The 18,760-nt window shown below is 42.2% G+C and overlaps 1 protein-coding gene across 2 annotated transcripts in view; it reads right to left on the reverse strand.

Annotated features, from left to right (window-relative positions):
- Positions 1–360: 360 nt before the first annotated feature.
- Positions 361–18,760, reverse strand: part of plcg1 (phospholipase C, gamma 1) — a 31,797-nt gene continuing 13,397 nt past the window's right edge. The window contains exons 6-33 of one of the 2 annotated variants that reach the window (XM_038722430.1): positions 18,523–18,607; positions 18,285–18,368; positions 17,878–17,900; positions 17,727–17,796; positions 17,525–17,626; positions 14,594–14,712; positions 14,018–14,103; positions 12,215–12,335; positions 11,802–11,970; positions 11,526–11,648; positions 11,186–11,287; positions 10,790–10,977; positions 10,023–10,223; positions 9,622–9,741; positions 9,274–9,454; positions 9,085–9,162; positions 8,893–8,996; positions 8,564–8,657; positions 8,390–8,462; positions 7,140–7,303; positions 6,734–6,830; positions 6,349–6,573; positions 6,089–6,237; positions 4,915–5,029; positions 4,055–4,216; positions 3,868–3,956; positions 3,077–3,345; positions 361–2,973 (exon numbers count right to left, since the gene is read on the reverse strand). In XM_038722430.1, the coding sequence (XP_038578358.1) occupies positions 2,931–2,973; positions 3,077–3,345; positions 3,868–3,956; positions 4,055–4,216; positions 4,915–5,029; positions 6,089–6,237; positions 6,349–6,573; positions 6,734–6,830; positions 7,140–7,303; positions 8,390–8,462; positions 8,564–8,657; positions 8,893–8,996; positions 9,085–9,162; positions 9,274–9,454; positions 9,622–9,741; positions 10,023–10,223; positions 10,790–10,977; positions 11,186–11,287; positions 11,526–11,648; positions 11,802–11,970; positions 12,215–12,335; positions 14,018–14,103; positions 14,594–14,712; positions 17,525–17,626; positions 17,727–17,796; positions 17,878–17,900; positions 18,285–18,368; positions 18,523–18,607 (3,436 nt within the window). In that variant the 3' untranslated portion in view covers positions 361–2,930. The remainder of the gene's footprint in view (positions 2,974–3,076; positions 3,346–3,867; positions 3,957–4,054; positions 4,217–4,914; positions 5,030–6,088; positions 6,238–6,348; positions 6,574–6,733; positions 6,831–7,139; positions 7,304–8,389; positions 8,463–8,563; positions 8,658–8,892; positions 8,997–9,084; positions 9,163–9,273; positions 9,455–9,621; positions 9,742–10,022; positions 10,224–10,789; positions 10,978–11,185; positions 11,288–11,525; positions 11,649–11,801; positions 11,971–12,214; positions 12,336–14,017; positions 14,104–14,593; positions 14,713–17,524; positions 17,627–17,726; positions 17,797–17,877; positions 17,901–18,284; positions 18,369–18,522; positions 18,608–18,760) is intronic. The other variant, XM_038722431.1, reaches the window with a different exon arrangement.

Consider the following 18,760-nt stretch of genomic DNA (forward strand, 5'->3'; position numbering starts at 1 on the left):
TTCAAGTCCAGGATGTCTGTCCAAAACCAAACCTTTCCATTTAATGTAACGCAAGAGAAAAGACAAGCAGAAAATGGGAAGCTGGAACCAATCTGCATTTTTGCTTTGACATGTACTTAATAAATCAATTATTAAAATGGCTGATTAATTTTCTTCTAATAGTTTCAGCACTGCAACGCTTCTCAAGCTGCTGTTTAACACATCTAAGACCGAAACTTCACTTCTCTTCCTGTGGCGCAGCATCTGACGCGAATGAAACCAATTTCTTTCTGTTGCAACTACAGTTGACAAAATTTAACTGAAACTATACGCACCTGATTGAATCACATTTGAATGCAATGAAAATAAGACAAAGTAGTCTAAAGTAGTAAGTATTTTATTTACTTTTCAGGCTTGAATATGTTCCATATGAAAGGCAAAATTAAAATGAATACTTTCCCTCTCCATATCCATAGTTTAGGCACATTACAGAAAGGCGATTGTAAATGACACCATCGGTAACAAAACAGACAAGATTGGAGGAAAAATTTAAAAAGCGAAAAAAAAACATGACACTTAGGGAACCTGCACAGCCAGATAGATGCTCACAGTGCTGAGTGGAGGTCCCATCAGTCAAAATAAGTGACAGCATCTGTGTGGGTGTACCATGGCTGCGCAGGTGCTTTAAGCCCAGCCAGCGAGGTGAAAGATGTGGCTTTAATGTGATGTGTACACAGAGGGAGGCACGTAGACATTCGCAGACAGGTCAGCAATAAGAGCGACGCAGCATTGGAGGGAGAGCTCTCCACAAACACTGTTCATTGAGCATGGGAGGGAAGAAAATGTAATATGGGGGAGCTTTGGGATTATTATTATTAGGGTACACACACACACAAGATGCTATAACATTTTGTTGAGACCTCAAGTATTCACTCCCGTCCCTGCTTTTACCTTAACTTAAATCATACCATATGGCTTAGGTGTGTCTCAGTGGTCAAACACTGAGTGAGAATACTGAGTTTACTTTATAGTCACACATCACATACGAGTAGAGAAAACACTGTTTCTGATACGAACCGGGAAAGATAACACCAGTGATTAGTCTGAAGCTTAGACTTGGCCTGCTCCTCCCAAACAACTCTTACAACCACAAATGCAGGAAATAAGAACTCTGTGCACAACAAGCACACCCACCTCAAGAGGAGTGTTCATTAACAAATTAAGAAAAACATTTATGAGTAGAAGCCTAAATGAGACTCCAAAAGTTGGCAATGGTGACTCGTGACGTGTAGCGTTTGACATTCACTTTGAGCCGTCAGACAGTTGTTTACATAAAGTCAGCAAATTTTGCACATTTCATCACAAATAAATTCATGGGCAGTGGATGAACTTAACTGTATGCCATGGCAGCGTAACTTAAAATCCACACAGGTTTCTGGGAAGCAGCTTAACGAAACTGTGACAGAACTCCCCAGAACACAGGACGAACACAAAAGATCCCTTATGTCTTTGTGGTGCAGCAAAATGTAGTATATGGTTTTCTTTTCCACCTTGCAAACCTTCGCACTTGGTCAATACTGAAGTTATTTTTAAACATGGGGAACTACCATTGACAAATACAATCTAAAAAAAAAAAAAAAGGAAAATCTGAAAAGCCTGTTGCAGTAAAATACTTGCTTAGCACCTCAAACCATGTTGGAACTAAAACATACTGAAAAACACTGAATTAAAACGTAACATTTTTTATATCCCCTGTAGTTATACAGCTGTGTCAGTTACGCTCAAATAATTAAATACATTGGATAAAAAGGGCCAATCAATTCTATTAAAACGTATAATGTCAGTATAGTTCACACTTTTTTAAAATCACACAGTGGCGTTTGATACCCAACAGACATGATCATTGAGGAGTAAGACATTTGAGGGAGACAGAAGTTTGAATGTGTCAGACTGGCTTGTAAAGGCGCCTGCAACGCAGGAAAGTGGAATGATGTGCAGTTTTTAGGAATGTAAGTTAGAAATTAAAAAGCTTGTGTGTACGCAGACATAACATACAATGCTGCCTGCTCTCTCGCTGCTTCCAACACAAACAGGCTATGGACTTCTTCCTGATACCTAAAAAATAAAAAAAAATAAAAAAAAAAAAAAAGAATGAAATATTCCTCCAGGTTTAGGGTGCGAGTTAGACTGGAGGTGCATGATTTCCTCAACAAAGCAGAGAAAAGAGACATTAACATAGCCGTAGAGAGCCCTCGTGTTGTACACATATACAAAAAAAAAAAAAATGAAGAAAAGTCACATTATGAATGTTTAAAGGTTTAAATAATTAAAATAATTAAAAACATGGAGACAGGAGCTCTTTGAGAGCAGGTCAGCTGCTGCTGTTCTCTGGCCAACAGCACAGCAGGAATAAATACATATATTCATTTACGCCAAATATAGAAGAGCAAAGAAACTTAACCGGGAAACAGTTTCAAACTGATCTCTTTTATAACTCTCTCTTTCCCACCTCTTTGCCTACAAACTAAGCAGCTGTTGTGCACACCTAAAAACACGAGAGAGGACAACCCGCCTTGCAGACTACCAGTCCAGAGCTGGAACTTTCTCAGCCTTGCTTTTGTTCTTGTCTTATTCTTCTTCCTGTCCGCAGCGGTCAGCTTCCTCTCAGGGCCCCCCCTCCCACACTCTCCTCCTATGTCCGAGTCCCTCCTTCTCGTCAGGCGAGTGGTTAGGAGGCTGGGTGGCAGAGAGGGGAGAGAGAGGGGCGGTTGGAGAATGGAGGGAGGGAGAGCTGCCTGAAATGTAGGCCAAAGCGGTGGTGGGCGTTTCCATGGAAACAGTGTTCACAGCAGTCAGTGACATCATCAGTACGGGGAGAGGCGACTGGGTGAGGATGGGTAGGAGAGGGGGGCGTTGGGATGCAACAGAAAAGCGTCCTGATTGGCTTGGACTTAGACGCGGTTCTCTCCGCCTACTCTGGTCCTCCGCAACATCCTGAGGTAAAGACAAAGACAGGAGGGTGTCTGGAATCTTCTACGGCTACAGAACTCACTGTCCAGGCGTGAAAAACCCCAAAACCAACACACCACACACTTACTTTTTGTTCTGTGGGTCCATATGATCCAACAGTGCCTCCTGGGACACCCTGAAATCATCTAGAGGGGACTGGTAGCGGGAATCAAAGGAGCCCTCTCTCCCCCTGTAGGCCGTGGCCTGGGCCGGTGACTGTGGAAGAGGAGACATGTTGGAGGAGGTCGAAGACACCGAGCTCAAATCCCCCAAACGTTCCCGCCCTGCTTGGGCAGACACCGACCCCGACGTTGCGCCGGCTGCAAGGAACGGGCTCAGAACCTCTCCATTTTCATCCTGAGAGAACAAGGAGGAGAAAACTGATTCATGTACTAAAGTGTCAACTCCAGGGATCGTTATTGTTCTGTTGGTTTTATAGTTAAATGTAAGAATATGATTGTTTCACATAGAACATGCTCCTTTTAAAAGAATAGTTTAACATTTTGGGAAATACACATATTCAGTAATTCTGCTGAGATGAGAAGGTAGATGCCACTCTTCAGTACAGTAAAGAATGCCGTAGCTTAGCATTATGACTGGAAACGGGGAAACTGCCAGTCTCAAAAAGGTAACAAAATCCACCTAACAGCACAAAAAAAAAATCACACATGTGACTATTTCTTGGGCAGGCGCAGTGACATTGTAGAGCCTTGTCGTCACTGTGAGGCAACCAGGAAGTTACTGCGCCTGGCCAAGAAATGTGATGTGAGGACCACAAAAATTGTGATCCGTCACTTTGTTTTCGGTGCCTGTAGTGTGTGTTGATGGCAAAGACATCATGGAGCAGGTTTAAGAAGGTAGTACAGAACAGTAGCTCACCCTGCCTGTGATCATGTCCATGTGGACTAACAGAGAAGCCAACTCCAGATCCTCATTGTAGCTGTTCTTCAGAGGTACTGAGCGGTAACCTGGTGTCATACAAAGAGACAAGAGGCTTTTTTTTTTGCTGCACTGACTGAGGTCATTCCGGAGAGCACATTATTGAGCATGTTATTTTTGTGCGTACCTGTCTTGAGGCTGTGAATGGGGAATGTGGCCTGAGCCAGGAAGTTTTGGTCATTGAACATGTCAATCTCATAAACCACAAAGCGCATGAAGGCGAAGGCAGAGTTGCACACTGTGAACTGAAATGGCTTTCGGGGCCAAGTGGGGTTCAGACCGTTGTCAGCTGGAGAGGACAAAAACAAACAAATGGATAGAAAGAAATGAGAAATGTACTATTTGATTACACCACAAGAATAGAAAGTACAAACAGCAAAATAAAATTCATACTCATTACTTTGAATTTACGCTATATAAAAGCTTTGCATATCACTGTAAATAGGTCAGAATTCATCCCATTATGGATAATGAGTAGGCCTCAACATCTGCTGACTAGGCTAAAGCTAATTTACTTTATTGAAAAATCTATTTTCTACTGGGTGTGCAAGTGACAAAACAAATAAAGAAACCAGATAGTAGAAGAATGCTGCCAATGTCTATGACATAATCACAAGAAATTCTTACCAAAAAAAGTACATAAAGTAAAATTAATCAGTGAACAAAGTATCCACATCATTTTAAGAGCGTAAACATGTAAAATATAATGCCATTGTACAAAATGTATACTATAAAGCCACAAAACAATTACCCTTACATTGCACTGTTTCCGTTTTGGCTAAAACCAGAGCATAAAACCTGAACTATGGCCATGTTTTCTTTTTGTATTCCACACATGGCTTAGTTGTTTGTAGAACTTCCTGTTTTTCCAGAAACAGACAGGAAATTACAAGAGGGGAATGTCTCTAGTAAACTACTCGTTCAGTTCTGGCAGAGTATAACTTCACTGGCAGACACACCCAGGGTTAAAATTAAAGCATCACACACCTTCTGAGTCAGTTTTTTGCTTGGCACTGTCATATTCTGCCCCGCACACCTCGATCTCGATCAGAGGGCAAACTATGCCACGTCCATGCTTGGGCAGGTGCCGGGCGCCCAAAACCTTCAGAAGAGCATAAGAGGAATACAGGTTACTCCTTAAGAGCTTACACAAAATTGTAATACTGCCATACTATTTCGTATGCCAGAAAAAGACTTAATATGTCCCAATACATAGTATGTTAAATGCAGCCAAAAATATGCATTTTACTGTAGGCAAGCAAACGCTATATAAATTAAGAAACATTCCACTTAGTGTTTCCCAAAGCCCAAAATGACGTCCCTCAAATGTCTTGTTTGGTCTACAACCCAAAGAGTATTCAGTTTTCTCTCATAGAGGAGTGAAAACCCCCAGAAAATATTCACATTTAAATGGAATCTAAGAACTTGTTACTCCAAACGATTAAATCATTGCAGCTCTACAATATTATGAGAAAGTACTATGTCCCAATTGTATGCATTCTGCATGCAGCAGTATATGCTTTGTAAGGGTAGCTGCAGTATGCGATTTGGAGTGCAGCACGTGTCTCATTTAGGGGATAACCATGCTCTAAGGTTTGTGACTACAGCTTTGGGGGGATGTCAGGAAGTATTGCACCATTACAAGCGTGCCAATGTGTGTGGATTACTCTGACATTGAAGAACACAACAAAAGAGAAGATTCTCAAGCAAGTTCTGGAGTTATGAGGAGCGTCTTTTTTCTATGCTTTAGTAAAACTGAATGTAAAAATATGTGCATCATGTCTGTGTATTCAGATTTGACGGAATTAGGACTCAAGAGTTCAACACAAATTGCAGCAATCAGGAGCTAAGGGTTTTAAAGTACCTTAATTGCCCTCTGAGTCGTGTGTCACAGCCTGTGCTGCTGTGCCAGTAGCTGATCGTGTTGATAAATGGGCCAAATTAGCAGTACAAACTACAATAACTATCATCTCTCTAGTTTTTAGATCACAGACATGCATCTGTCCCTTTCACCTCATGTAGTATCTTTGCCTCATATCTCTCCCTTTGCTCCCCCGCTTCAACTCTCCATTGCCTTCTGGGTAGGCTTGCCTCACATTCTAACATCTACACTTTGGTATCACACATGCATACACACAATCCAATCTTCACTTTGCCGTACCTCTATCTCTACAGTGACTTGTTCAAGGCCTCTTAGCGTATGTCTGTCAAAGGGATCAAAGTTTTCGTCCCTCATGATGGGCGGCTGAAGTACGTAGCCACTCCTTCCGTTCAGCATGAACAGAGCCTGGTTCATCTGCATGGGCTTATCTGAACATAGGGAGGGAAGAGGAAGGTACTTAGTTTTCTTACTAAAAAAAGGGAGTAAGAAAACAATAATCTTTTACGCTATTTTATCTGCTCTGACAAGAAAGCAGATACCTGCTGTCTGGAAGTTGAGTGCTACCAGCTGGGAGCCGCAGAGCCACATGGGCAGTGGGTCGTAGTTCGATGAGTCTAGTCTCTGGCCTCTGGGGTAGATCCTGGACAGCTGCAGTCGATTGTACTGCAGGAACTTCTTCCCCTTTATCTTGTTTACATACTTCTCTGCCTTGGTCTCAGGGAAGGATGACATGTCCCGGAAACAGGCCCGCTCAGTGCCAATTTCTACAGGAGACGGAGGGAGAAGACAGACCTGACCTACCTGTATTGATAACGTACATCTTCCCATTTGCATTATGTCATGGATATGAAATCAGTCACATGGGTGCCCCTGTGTGTATTAAACTGCATGTTCACAGTCCAATAAGTGTACATAATTCCTTACTCTCTTCATCAAATGGCACAGGCCTACAGTAGATGACCAGGTCGGATAATTCCAGTGCAATCTTCTTTCTCCTTTCCATCATCTTCCCCTCCTCCAGCTGGGCACAAAGACACAAAATTTCAATAGAGCTGCACCAACAGTAACACATACCACTTCTCAGTTCACAAAATCAAGCTTTTCCCTCCCCTTAACCACTATTGCTTGGGTGGTTACAGCTTCCACGTATGAACACATGTAATTGTGTGAGTGTGCAGAATGGCATTCCTGACGAACACCATACGTGCTAACTGCTCAGTCAGTGTTTCCTAAATACAGACAATGGGTATTATAGGGCAAACAAGCCATTGCTAGCACCTTTAACCCACATTGTGACATGAGCAAGGTATGAGTACACATATATATTTACCTTGGCCTCTGAAGTCGCGGTGACCTCACGGATCTTGGTCGCCCATTCCATCAGTTCTTCTTGGCTGTTGGCAGCGACGTCAAGAACCGGGACCGTCCGCATGGAGGTACCTGGCACCAGAGAGAAGACATGAGGCCTGCTGCCCTTCCCCTCAGGACGCACAACTGAAAATAAAATGAAAAGTAGGGTTACAAAAAGGGCAGAAAAACAGAAACAATGGTTTTCTTTCATATTTAAACTCAAACAGTGTTCCTTCAGCCACCGACAAGAATGTGGCACCATCCAAAACGAAATGTCAAAAATTTAAATATTTTCTTTCATCAATGAAAATGACTTTCAATTTCCTCATCAACTTGATTTCAATAAAATTGTAGTAAAACACAAACATCTAGAGAAAGAAAAAATTAAACCAAATATAAAGAGCGGCAATTTTGGAGAGACGATGTTGTTGTCATCCGCACATGATGACTGGTCTGCGCTTCACCCACTGCTGGGTTTGGCTACAGAGTCAATTTCTAAACTTTAAATTTATGCGAAAGAAAAGCCAAATTTATCTGGAAACTCATACATGCTTTCTCTGTGTTTAAACTTCTTAGTCAGCTGAAATGTGATTGGAGGTGCTTTAGAAAGGTCAGAGGCAAACAGGGTTAACAAATCATTTTTACTTTGAGCACAGCAGCGAGGTGTAAAAGCCAAATGATGCGAAACACCAAAAGCAGCCCTGCTTCAAGCATCATGTGATATCACATTCTACACGATGAAAGTGATGACACTTCAACTGGTGCAATTTTGCCAGTGGTCATGTGAAGGAAGCCTTGGAACAAAGTGTTCAATCTTGTGGTTTGAGCTTTCCTACACTACCACTAGATGGAGCCAAAGAGCCTCCGAAAGGCAGAGACACAAGCTCAGGTATTAACTGTTAGCAGAGACCACAACACTGCCAACACTAATAGGTGTGTATTGACTGGACTGGAGGATGTCAATAAAATACCAGATACAGAGCGGTGAGAAAAGCAATAGTATTAATAAAAACAAATAAGGAAGAATTAATAATAGAAGAGGCTGATAATGGACAAAAACAATGGTAAAGACAGTGGTCACCACTGTCTTTACCATTGTGTCAAAACAGGGGGTAAAGATTACATGTATGCATAAGACAGCCAGAAAAGGAGGTTGCCCTGTGGCAAGGTGACTGCCTGCTCTGCAGCCCTGCAACACTGAGCTGTACAGGAAGTGGAGGGGACACTCACCAATCTGACAGGAAGACATGTCCACACTTCCTCTCAGCAGATCTCCCAGAGGGCTGTTTTCTGTCATCTCCTGCTTGATAGAGAAGAGGAGGATTAGCTACGAAGTTGCCGGCCATTTTGAAGCATTAATCCAGATTACATATGTATCTCTAACTCAGTGGATAATTGACTCACAGTTCTGTCAGGCTCTGCCGCTGATGGACTGGTCTCCTCCACATAGTTAGCAGGAAACCACAGCTGCTTCTTCCCTCCACAGTCACCCTTCCACCTGGTAGGAAAAAAAACAATGGGCAAACTGGTGACAGTGACCTTAAAATGATGCCAACACTGGGTTGATCTTAGAACAATGGATTTTTTTTTAAGCTTAGCTTTTTAGCTTGTACCATAGTCCCATCCTGTATAATTCATCATAAGCCTTCACTCGCTCTACCTGCACAAATGTGATTTGTCTAGATGGATAATTAAGAGCTACTTCCTGAATACATGTTATGCAGGTCACTCACCAGCCTCCTTCCTGTTTGTCCACATTAGAGATAATGGCGTTCTTAGTGAAGGAGAGCTCATCGTCCCTCTGGGCTTTATACTCGTACATGGCTCTCACCGTGCACTGAAAAGACAAGACACACATGCTCAACGTCTTCACTATATGCAGGTGCAGAATTAAACAACACATGAACTTCATATTGGACACTCACCTTAAATGTTGGCATTTGGTTGGCCTCTACATAAAAGCCTGGATTTCTGCCCTCATACAGTGACCCGTAGTCTGGCTCCTATTGGACGACAGATTGTGCATTCACTAGGCTGCAGTATGCAAACTACAGAATCGTGCCATTTCTTTGTCACATTTCTTTCTAGATTTATCTCTAATTAGTGTAACTCACAGCAGTGCCTATCTTCTCCAGTGTGTCCTCATTGATGGGATAGCGCAGTTTCATTTTGCGGTACAGAGGATGCTTCTCATAGTAGCTGATGAGATCTACAAGACTGTCAAACTCTGAGGTGCCCAGCACCACGGTCTGACCCTCCTGCTGCACACGACAGTGCTTTATCTTTCCCTCGGCCCTGTGAGGAAACCACAGACATGATATCAGTGACTTTGCGTTCATTGGAAAATGAGTTATGCTAAGAAACCTCACTGTGAATGTAGAATTTTGGAGGATTTGTCTCTCTCTTCAGTCATGTATGTACATTAAAAGGAAGTTAGACGTAAAGGAAAGTCGTCAAGTTACCTGAAGGAAATAGCAAACGAGTTGGGTTCCGCCCTCTTCCTCACAAGGAAAGCCCCGTCACGAGGAACCCTCATCAGCATGTTCTCTGCATGGCTCCTGGAGAGGTTGGCATGGTACCACCTGGGGCAAACATCAAACACAGATATAGAGAATGCAGGGACGCAACTGTTTCACTTCCCTCCTTTTATTTATTCTAGATGACGGAGTCAGCTACAAGTCTGCAATGTAAACTGTAGTCTAAAATGTTATTTAGAGTTGAGTTTATTGAATGAGATGGTACCCCCTTAAAAACACTACTCAAAATCGACCAAAGACTGAAAAAATGTAGATCACTGATGGTTCTCAGCGCTTTATAATTTTTAATTTCTTTCCAATCTGTGTGAATGCTGCTTGAGACTCACTCTTTGCTCTCGTGAGCATTGGTCTGAGGCACCGGCTCAGTCAGCTTCATCTCAAACTCGTTGCAGCGCAGCGCCACCTGCTGGTAGTGGTTGATCAGGGCAAAGAGTGTGTCAAACACCAGGTTGTCAGTCAGGTAGAACTTGGGGCTGCCGGCCTCCTGCCGAGAGTGGATACGACAGTGCTGCACCCGCCCTGAACGCCTGGTGCAGAGAGGGGACAACAAAAGACCAAAAAAAAAAAGAAACTGTGAGAGATCAACATTTTGTTCTGTTTGTTTATAAGTCATTGAGGTGACTCCACTCACATGAAGTCTATGCAGACTGAAGGTGAATGATCACATTTCAGACTGTGAAAATAACCTCATTGAATCAATGATGGACCTTTTGACATTCATCTGCCCGTCTGTCACTTATTGGCACAACTTGATCATACAGAACACGCAGCACGAGTTAAGTCCACTGACACACGTCAGAGTTTTCCACTAACACAAAGTATACCATAGATAAGGCAACAATTTCAGAAATTCCATTATCATGATAAAATAGCATGTTATAAATGCCTATTAAAATCTAACTGAACATTTATAAACAAACAATATTCATCATACAATTAAATGCAATTAACAGCACTCAATGTCCATTTCCCATTAATCTTTCTATACAGTTCATTATTCCCAAACAAATACAGAACAAGTACCGTTTAATACTGTATAAAATGTCTAAAAGGTTTGCAGATACTTTGAATGCAAACTCATGTGCTCCATTACCAGAAAGACAGTGTGTAGTCTCCCACAAATGTCTCGCTCTCTCGGACCAGGAAGGAGCCATCAGGAGCTCCAGTCTCCATGCAGTACTCGGACAGTAACCTCTCAGCTATCTGCCGCCCGTCCCGCCCTGCACCCAGCTTCCCGTGGAACCATTTCTCTGTCACATGCTGGTCCATACCGTTGGACACCTAGAAGATTAGGTGGGGGAGGTGTTAGTCGTCTGACATCCATGGTTTTTCACAAGCTTGAGTAGCAACAGCTTAAAATAATTCCCTCACTGGCCACCTACTTTCACATGCCCAAAAAAAGAGAGACACCTGTTACAAGTTCAAGTTCAAAATCATGAATAGTGATTGTCATCTCAATGTATATCAACAGCAGATACGGCCTACTAACCTCTCTGTGCTCCTCCTCATCATCGTTACCCTGGTTACTGGAAGTCTCTTCTGAGTAGTAGATCTTAGTGCTGGTCAGGACAAAGAAGTGAGGGTACCACTCCTGGGGGGGGGGGGAGTGAGGAAGAACAGAGAGACAATAAGCTCAAATGGTTTAATTAAATATATATACGTGTCGCACTGAAAAGTGGCCCATGTAGGCAAGAATTATTTAATCATCTACAAGAACAAGAAAAGCAGTTCATAAAAGTTAAAACAACAAACATGCTTAGAGCTCACCCATGATGTAGCCTCCAGAATGCAATTTAGGAATGCGAAATAGGCATGATGAACAGGCTTACATGATTAATGGGGTCTTCCAGGTACAGGATGCCGTTTTTGATGGAGTTGCTGATATCGTTCTCTGAGTAGGGAGTGGAGGTGGACACCTCCTCATAGGCACTGCCTTCTGCTAGCTTCTTATGCTACAGCAGATGGTGAGGGGGAAAAGGGGACATACAATCAGAAACATTATACTTCATCAGATGTCTGCACAAAGCATCCATTCATACTTTTTCCTGTAGAAAAAAGGCACAAAAAGATCAAATGATTTCTCATAAATTCAGGTGGCTCCTGACCTTGATGAGGATCTTCCTCTTGAGCTGGGTGGGTGAGGGCAGGCCATCCGCTGCGATATCCACCGCCTTGGTCAGCAGCATCTCCCCAAAAACCTTCTTAAAGTGACTGGCCATATTCCTCTGCTGCACAATACTACAGTGGTCCTCAATGGACAGGATGATTGGATAGCTGTAGGAGGGCCACAGATCAGAACTTCAGATATCTAAGGCAGAAATTCCCTCTTCATCTGTGTGTCACAACGTCTCAGTGTGATTTTTTTATTTTCTCACACAATACAATGATGAGTGATGTCATTGCATTGTTTCCTGTAATATCTATTTCTGTATCTTTGTCAACACTTCTCCTTTTATCATCTCATCGCCACTGACGGCTGTAAAAATAAACCAAGCGGGTTGCACTTGTGGAGACTCACTCGGATGTGACGAAGGCGTGCTCTTTGATGGTGGTCAAGACATCACAAAACTTGATTTTTGTTGTGAGGGTGTGTCCGTGGTAGATGACTGGTACTCCATCTGGACCATCCCAACAGTCCACTGAAAGTAAACACACACACACACACACACACACACACACACACACACACACACACACACACAATGCACGCAATGTTATTTAATCTACTATGCTACATACAAAAAAAAGAGTAAGTATACATGAATGCAGAGGTATTTTATAGTTCCAGAGCAGTTTTAAGACCTTAAACTCTAGAAGTGCCAACAGGTAAAATTTACCCACAGCTGTTTTTCGACAGCATGCAACTTTGTTTTAATAAAATATTCTTTTATAATATATACGTCCCCCATTGTTTAACATTTCCTAAATATGTGTTACGTTACAGATTGTCAAGATAAAGTCATATTTAACAAATGGGAATTTAAACCTACAAAGCGCCAGGCATCAGACTTCCTCACTGGATTGAGGGAAGTGAGAGTCTGATGGTGTGGAGGTTTCAGGACTGAGCAATGTGTCCTGAGTTGATTCTACATCCAACGAGTCATCATCTGACAGCGATCCACTTGTAGAAGCTAAACATGCATAAATGTTGCATCTGCATTTACTTTTTTTTTTTACTAGCCAATATAGCAAGGCAAAATAGATTGCTAACATTTGGTTACATCATTGATCATCAAATGCTGCAGTGGATCATTTGTTCTTTTCAAACCACCTGTTACCCTATAGTGTACAATTATTGTAATAGATATAAAACATAGGCCAACAGGCCTAACATAATCAAATGTAGCCTAGATAAACATTTACAAAAAAAGACTTTGTCTAAAGTAGTCTTTCCCTCTGACACAGGTGTGTTTTGCGGTCCCTTAAGGACAGTGTGCGGCTCCCTCCCATGTGTTTTTTGACCTGTGAAGAGTGTGTATTTTTCGACCGCAGTGTATTGTTTAGCAAAAGTCATCATTATACATTTGTACGTTAGGTAAAAATCTACTTTGCATTTTGGAATTGATTTGAACCTTTCTTTTCAGAAATAGGCATATTTTCGTTTGGACTTATGTACTGATAATTGTTTGGATACACACAAGTCTGAATCAAACTAGCAGGTCAAACACCTCATATTCTACATTATTATTGTTTAGTCCTATGAAAACAGTGTAATAGTCAATCGTTTCTTCTAAATTGTAAGCTGCATTTAAATTCAGACAGTGTTTATAATGCAACTACAATATCTACAACAGCGGCGGGTGGATGGCATCAAAATAGCCACTTCGCGAGGACGTGCGCTTCACAGATACAAAGAACGCAGGTGAATTACCTGCATGGTGAAGGCACAATAGAATCAGACTAAAGCATTCAGTAAATGCCTGAAGTGCAGGGATGCTGTCTGTAAAAATCACAATCTCAATGCATTCTAATCGCCGGTCAATTTTACCTGTTGGCGGTTTTAGGTGTACAGCAACACCTGGTGCTTTTAGTGTTAAATTTGAAGACACACAAGTTTACGTCATGTTTGTTTACTTATGTTTGAGGCAAAGCAACACTTTAGCCAGTCCTATTTATAGAAACCTGCTTGACATGGGATTGGTGTAAAAGGCCATACAGCCCTGTTGTGTAACAGCAAGTGGACATGCTAGTGTGTAGGTAAGGGTGTGGCGGCTGCATTGAAAGCAGGGGGTGAGACAGTTAATTACAAGGTTGAAAGTCAAGTGGTGGTGTTTTACTGTACGTGGGTAACACAGCAGTATGTGTATGTTTGTTTACCCACATTCAATACAGCGGCAGCCCATCCTCAGACAGCGAGCGTACGCCTCCAGGGACGACTCACTGGAAAACTGGTCTCCCGTCAGGTAGCTAAAAATAAGCATATAACGTCAAAGTATGCACACAAATAACACACTCGCATCTAACCAGTCTTTCAAAGGATTCACACGTCAGGCACCACACACACTTTCCATGGTGGTAGCACAAACACATTGATAGTGCTATATCAAAAGGGCTTTTTCTCTTTTGTTGACAGGAGTAAACACTTCTTACTCATTCAGTCGGTCAAATCAAACCTAATCAAAGCAACATGGGAAATTTTCATCACGCTGCTCCAATGAGTATTGTTTCACATCTAGTAGTACATAAGGCTATCACATTTGAACTGCATTTCACACAATTTTCAATGGGAGGAAGTATGATGATGTATGAAGCCAGTTCAAAAGCCCCCTTTGGTTGGAGGTTTTAAGAGAGGATGCCAGCCTTAAGTGTTCCCAAGGCCTATTTTACAACTGGTTGAACTTTACAGAAGCTTGACATAATGTAATGTATGCATGAAAGCTATGGGTGCCGTTCTTACGTGTTGTGCGATGAGGAGATCCAGTAGTGGGACAGGGGGTTGTTCATATTCTCAGGACAGACCTGGTCCAGGGAGGAATCCCAAATGCTGTTCTCTTTGGAGAACAGGAATGTCAGGAGCTATACGGGAAGAGAGGAGGGCAGTGAAAACGAGGCGGAATTCAAATGTGTGGACTTTACAGCACTCACAGACTTAACCGATGTGTTTCTGGGAAGTCTGCAAGAGACTAGGACTGTCCAATCCATAATTCATCAAGTCTACAAAAGCCTCAAGCAAACTTCAGCTTTGACAGATTATTACACCTGTTCATATATAGCCATATAATTTAGATGGGACAATGTAAAAAAGTAATAACAACAATAACAACAACAAGACCAGCAAGTATGCAGAGTCCATAACCCCCAAAACAATTCGGACCTGGAAGCTCACTGACCAAAAGCGATTAGGAAGCTGTGAGCATACTAGGCTTTTATAGGTGGTGGAACAAACATTTGTACCCTTGAGCAGCTTAGAAGCCCTCCAGCAGTACACTGCCCAGATCTGATCCAACACTGGACCATGCAGATCCTTAAATCTGTACCTAACCTACTTTAAATAAATTATTATTTCATACTTCCGAGTGATTAGTTGCCTTAGTTTAAGAACTGTTCTCTCAAAATAAAAGACAGAAAGAGTAGCATAAACTTACACATTTACTCATTCCGATGCATTAATCCACCTAAACCATAAACCAATATTTGCAGTGTAGCTTGCAAATATTATTTGTATCGGAACACATGCATGTGTTCCACCACTCAAGTTTGTAACACTCCTAAATGCTTGGAAAACCATGGAGCAGCTGTCTAGTGGGCAACTTGTACATAAGTTAACAAGTGTAGAATGTTTAATAAATAAATGAGATCTGATGTTTCATACAGAATATGCATTAACATAATAATTTGGATTTGTTTTTTATAATCTAAGAATCCTCAGGGTTTACAGTCAATATAATCTTTCAAGTACGAGATTAAGTTTGCAGTTTCCATTCTCGAAAATATAAAAACAATAAATAGGGTACAAAATGGAACAATTATTAAATTTAAGTATTACATTCTATTAGGACTGTTAATACTCATGTAAAGGGAACATTTTAACTATGTATTATATAACTCCTTTATATATAAAGAAGCAAACCCTGCACACCTTTAATAAAGTAAATGGTTAATTTGGAGGAAAAAACTAAGATGGGTAAAGTAATTGGATTAATATGCATTAAAAAAAGAAAAAGTTTGACATCCTGTCTCATCACCCCATGGACGAGCACCTTTGCCCCTATCTGCCACAGTGTGAATGACTAAAGTCTGCAAAAGTTGAGGAGGGTGGACATTTGGATCCAAAGACAAATAACTACTACTACAACAACTGTGGCATTTGCTGTCCTATTAGGACAAAAAAAAACCTGAATCCCCAGCAGCTCCAGCAGTATGGTTAAATACTTTACCCTGCACTCTGGATTAGGGCTGAAACTATTCATAGATTAAATCGATTCCTGCATCGCGGCTTCGTTTAATCCATATAACTATATAGCACACTTTTTCGCACGGACACTTCTTACTGTCGCACATCGCGTTTACGTGTGAACACAACGTAATTATGATGCTGCCGTTTCAAAGTGGAGGAAGAGAGAGAAAACAGCGAGGGGCGGAGAAGAAAATGTCCAAAGTATGAGATTATTTCAAGCTAAAATAAAATAACAACTCTGTAATGTTACAGTCCGTCCCCCGTAAAACAAAACTTATGTCGCCTTGCAACAGCCCGACGGCGCCTGATCAGAAAGCACCCAGTGTTCTGCCACCACAGACAGTAACAGCAACTTTAGCATTTAACTGAAATCATAATTGTTAAGTTGAAGGCTAGCCAAAGTAAGCCATAGTCCCCAGCTGAAAATGTATACACGTGCGTTTGTTGTTCTCCTGGTTAAACTGGGGGCACCACTACCAAGCAAAAGGACTTCTTACACGACGCATCAATGAAATAATCCATAGAAGCTTCGAGTACTAAAATCATCATTAGCTGCAGCCTTACTCTGTATTTTAATAGACTGTGTGTAGCAATAACTAAGGGCGTATTCACATACACATCTGTCTTGTTTGGTTCGATTCAGAATCATACTAGAGTTCGTTTTCAGAATCAGCATCAGCTTTATTGCCAGGTATGTTCCCCATTGGTGCTGATCTTTTGGGCACGTGTGAATACAGCAATCGCACCCAGCTGAAGAGGTGGTGTCGGTACAGTTCCAAATTAACTCTGGCACGGTTCGTTTAAGCTGTGAAAGTGGCTCGACCTCAATCCGACCCAATTGCAGAAAGCACTGCGCCTTTTTGGAGTTTAAATGGCAGTGTAAAAGCAAACTGCAGCAAAAAAACAACAACATTGCATTTGGTCCAAACCAAAGCAAGCGAACAAGTGGACTTTGGTGGTCTGAATTCTTCTTATACACAGTTTTTTTTTAGGTGTTATTTTTAGCATTACCGCAGCCTGTACACATGCTATCTAACACGCTACTACCTTAGGCAGGAAGACAATACCAACTCTTGCAGCAGCTTCCTCTTCTCTTTAGTCAATCATAGCTTTATGGTGACCACAAAAAGCATCCTTCGCTTTCCATAGAACTCTCACATGGCGCCACAGTCAATAACCTTTTCTATCTGTGTGGGAGGCAGAGCCTTGGGCTGAGATCATGGCTATCCTTGTCAATTTCTGAGCATGTCCCACCCACGGCAACAACACGGGGGGGGGGGTCATCGGAAAACACAGCTTCCCAAAAAAACAAAAAAACAAACACGTTTACTTTTATTCCCCATTTGTAAGCAAAGACACAGAGGAGAGCATGAAGAGAATAGAGAGGAAAAGGGGGAAAAAGGAAGTGGTAGATGTCGAAAGAGTGTGTACCTCGTCTTGTTGGAAATAAGGCTGTTCCACTTCTCTCAGGGGGTCTTTCAGGTAGCTGAACATAAATTCCTGAACCTTGTTGTTGGATGTGGCCCACATTTCCTGGATTCACACACAAACATAGATGTACTGGTCTGTACTGGAGCAAGCAAATAAAACAAATCTGCAATCAACTAGAGGTCCAATGGCCCAGAGACGTTACCTTTTGAGACTCCAGGAGGAAGCTCTTGAAGTCGTCGAGGGAGATCCTCTGTTCTGGTCTGTCGACGAACCTGTAATAATGGTTCGCTTCAGTGAGCACACATCTGTGACGCTGCAAAGACTTACTGTGCGTGTGTCTAGTTTTGACCTACCTCTGTAGAAATGGGATCTCCATCTGAAAGATTAGAGAAAAGGGAACACAGGTAATTAATGAAAGTGCTGTGTTTTCAGTGTGTAAAGTACTTGTCATGTAAATGGACATAGACATCCTGTAGGGGGCTGGGTGGTTAGTCGCAGGGGGCACTGAGGTCATCCATTTAATCTGACCCCAGCCAGCCTGCCATCTCTCATCAGTGTGTGTGTATGTGTGTGTGTGTGTGCGCCCTAATGGCCTGCACCAGAGGGGTTTGGTGGGTTTTTAAACCGGTCCATATTGATCTCACAGCCATTTGAGAACAGACAGATGGGGGAGGAAGGGTGCCTTGGCAGGGCATCAGAGCTTGGGGATGAAAGTGCTTGGACAGAACTATCTGTGCATACATAAAATGACTGCACTTACATTTTTCTGGGCATCAAACATGAGGCTGCGATAGAGCTGGGCAAACTGGCTAAAGGACACGTCTCCGTTCCTCAACTCTGAGTCCTGCAAAACAAGTAGAGCAAGTGAGAGAGAAAGCAAAAAGGCCGTTAATGGCAAATCATAAATCTTTAGCTTCCAGCGACATCATTTTGAAAGGGAAGTGAGCAGGGAGATGGAGTGGGAAGGGGGGCGTCTGTGCTAAGTAGAAGGAGGTTACCGGAAGTTTCTCTCGGAGGAACCTCATGTTGGGAACCCTGTAGTTGACCTGGCTCAGCATGCTCTTCAGATCCTTACAGGATATCCTAAAACACATACGCATGTTTTGTTGAGAACTGAAACACAAACATGGATACGCACGTACAATAAGCGCAGACTTCTGCTAACTTGCACGCATCGCTCCTGTTATGGTGCCGACAAATCATTTTGAAATTTACAGACTTACTGAAAGCTTGCAC

This window comes from Micropterus salmoides, unplaced genomic scaffold (assembly GCF_014851395.1).
Source record: "Micropterus salmoides isolate LMB-PRFRI ecotype aquatic unplaced genomic scaffold, ASM1485139v1 Ms_hic_scaffold_16, whole genome shotgun sequence".
NCBI classification, from domain to species: Eukaryota; Metazoa; Chordata; class Actinopteri; order Centrarchiformes; family Centrarchidae; genus Micropterus; species Micropterus salmoides.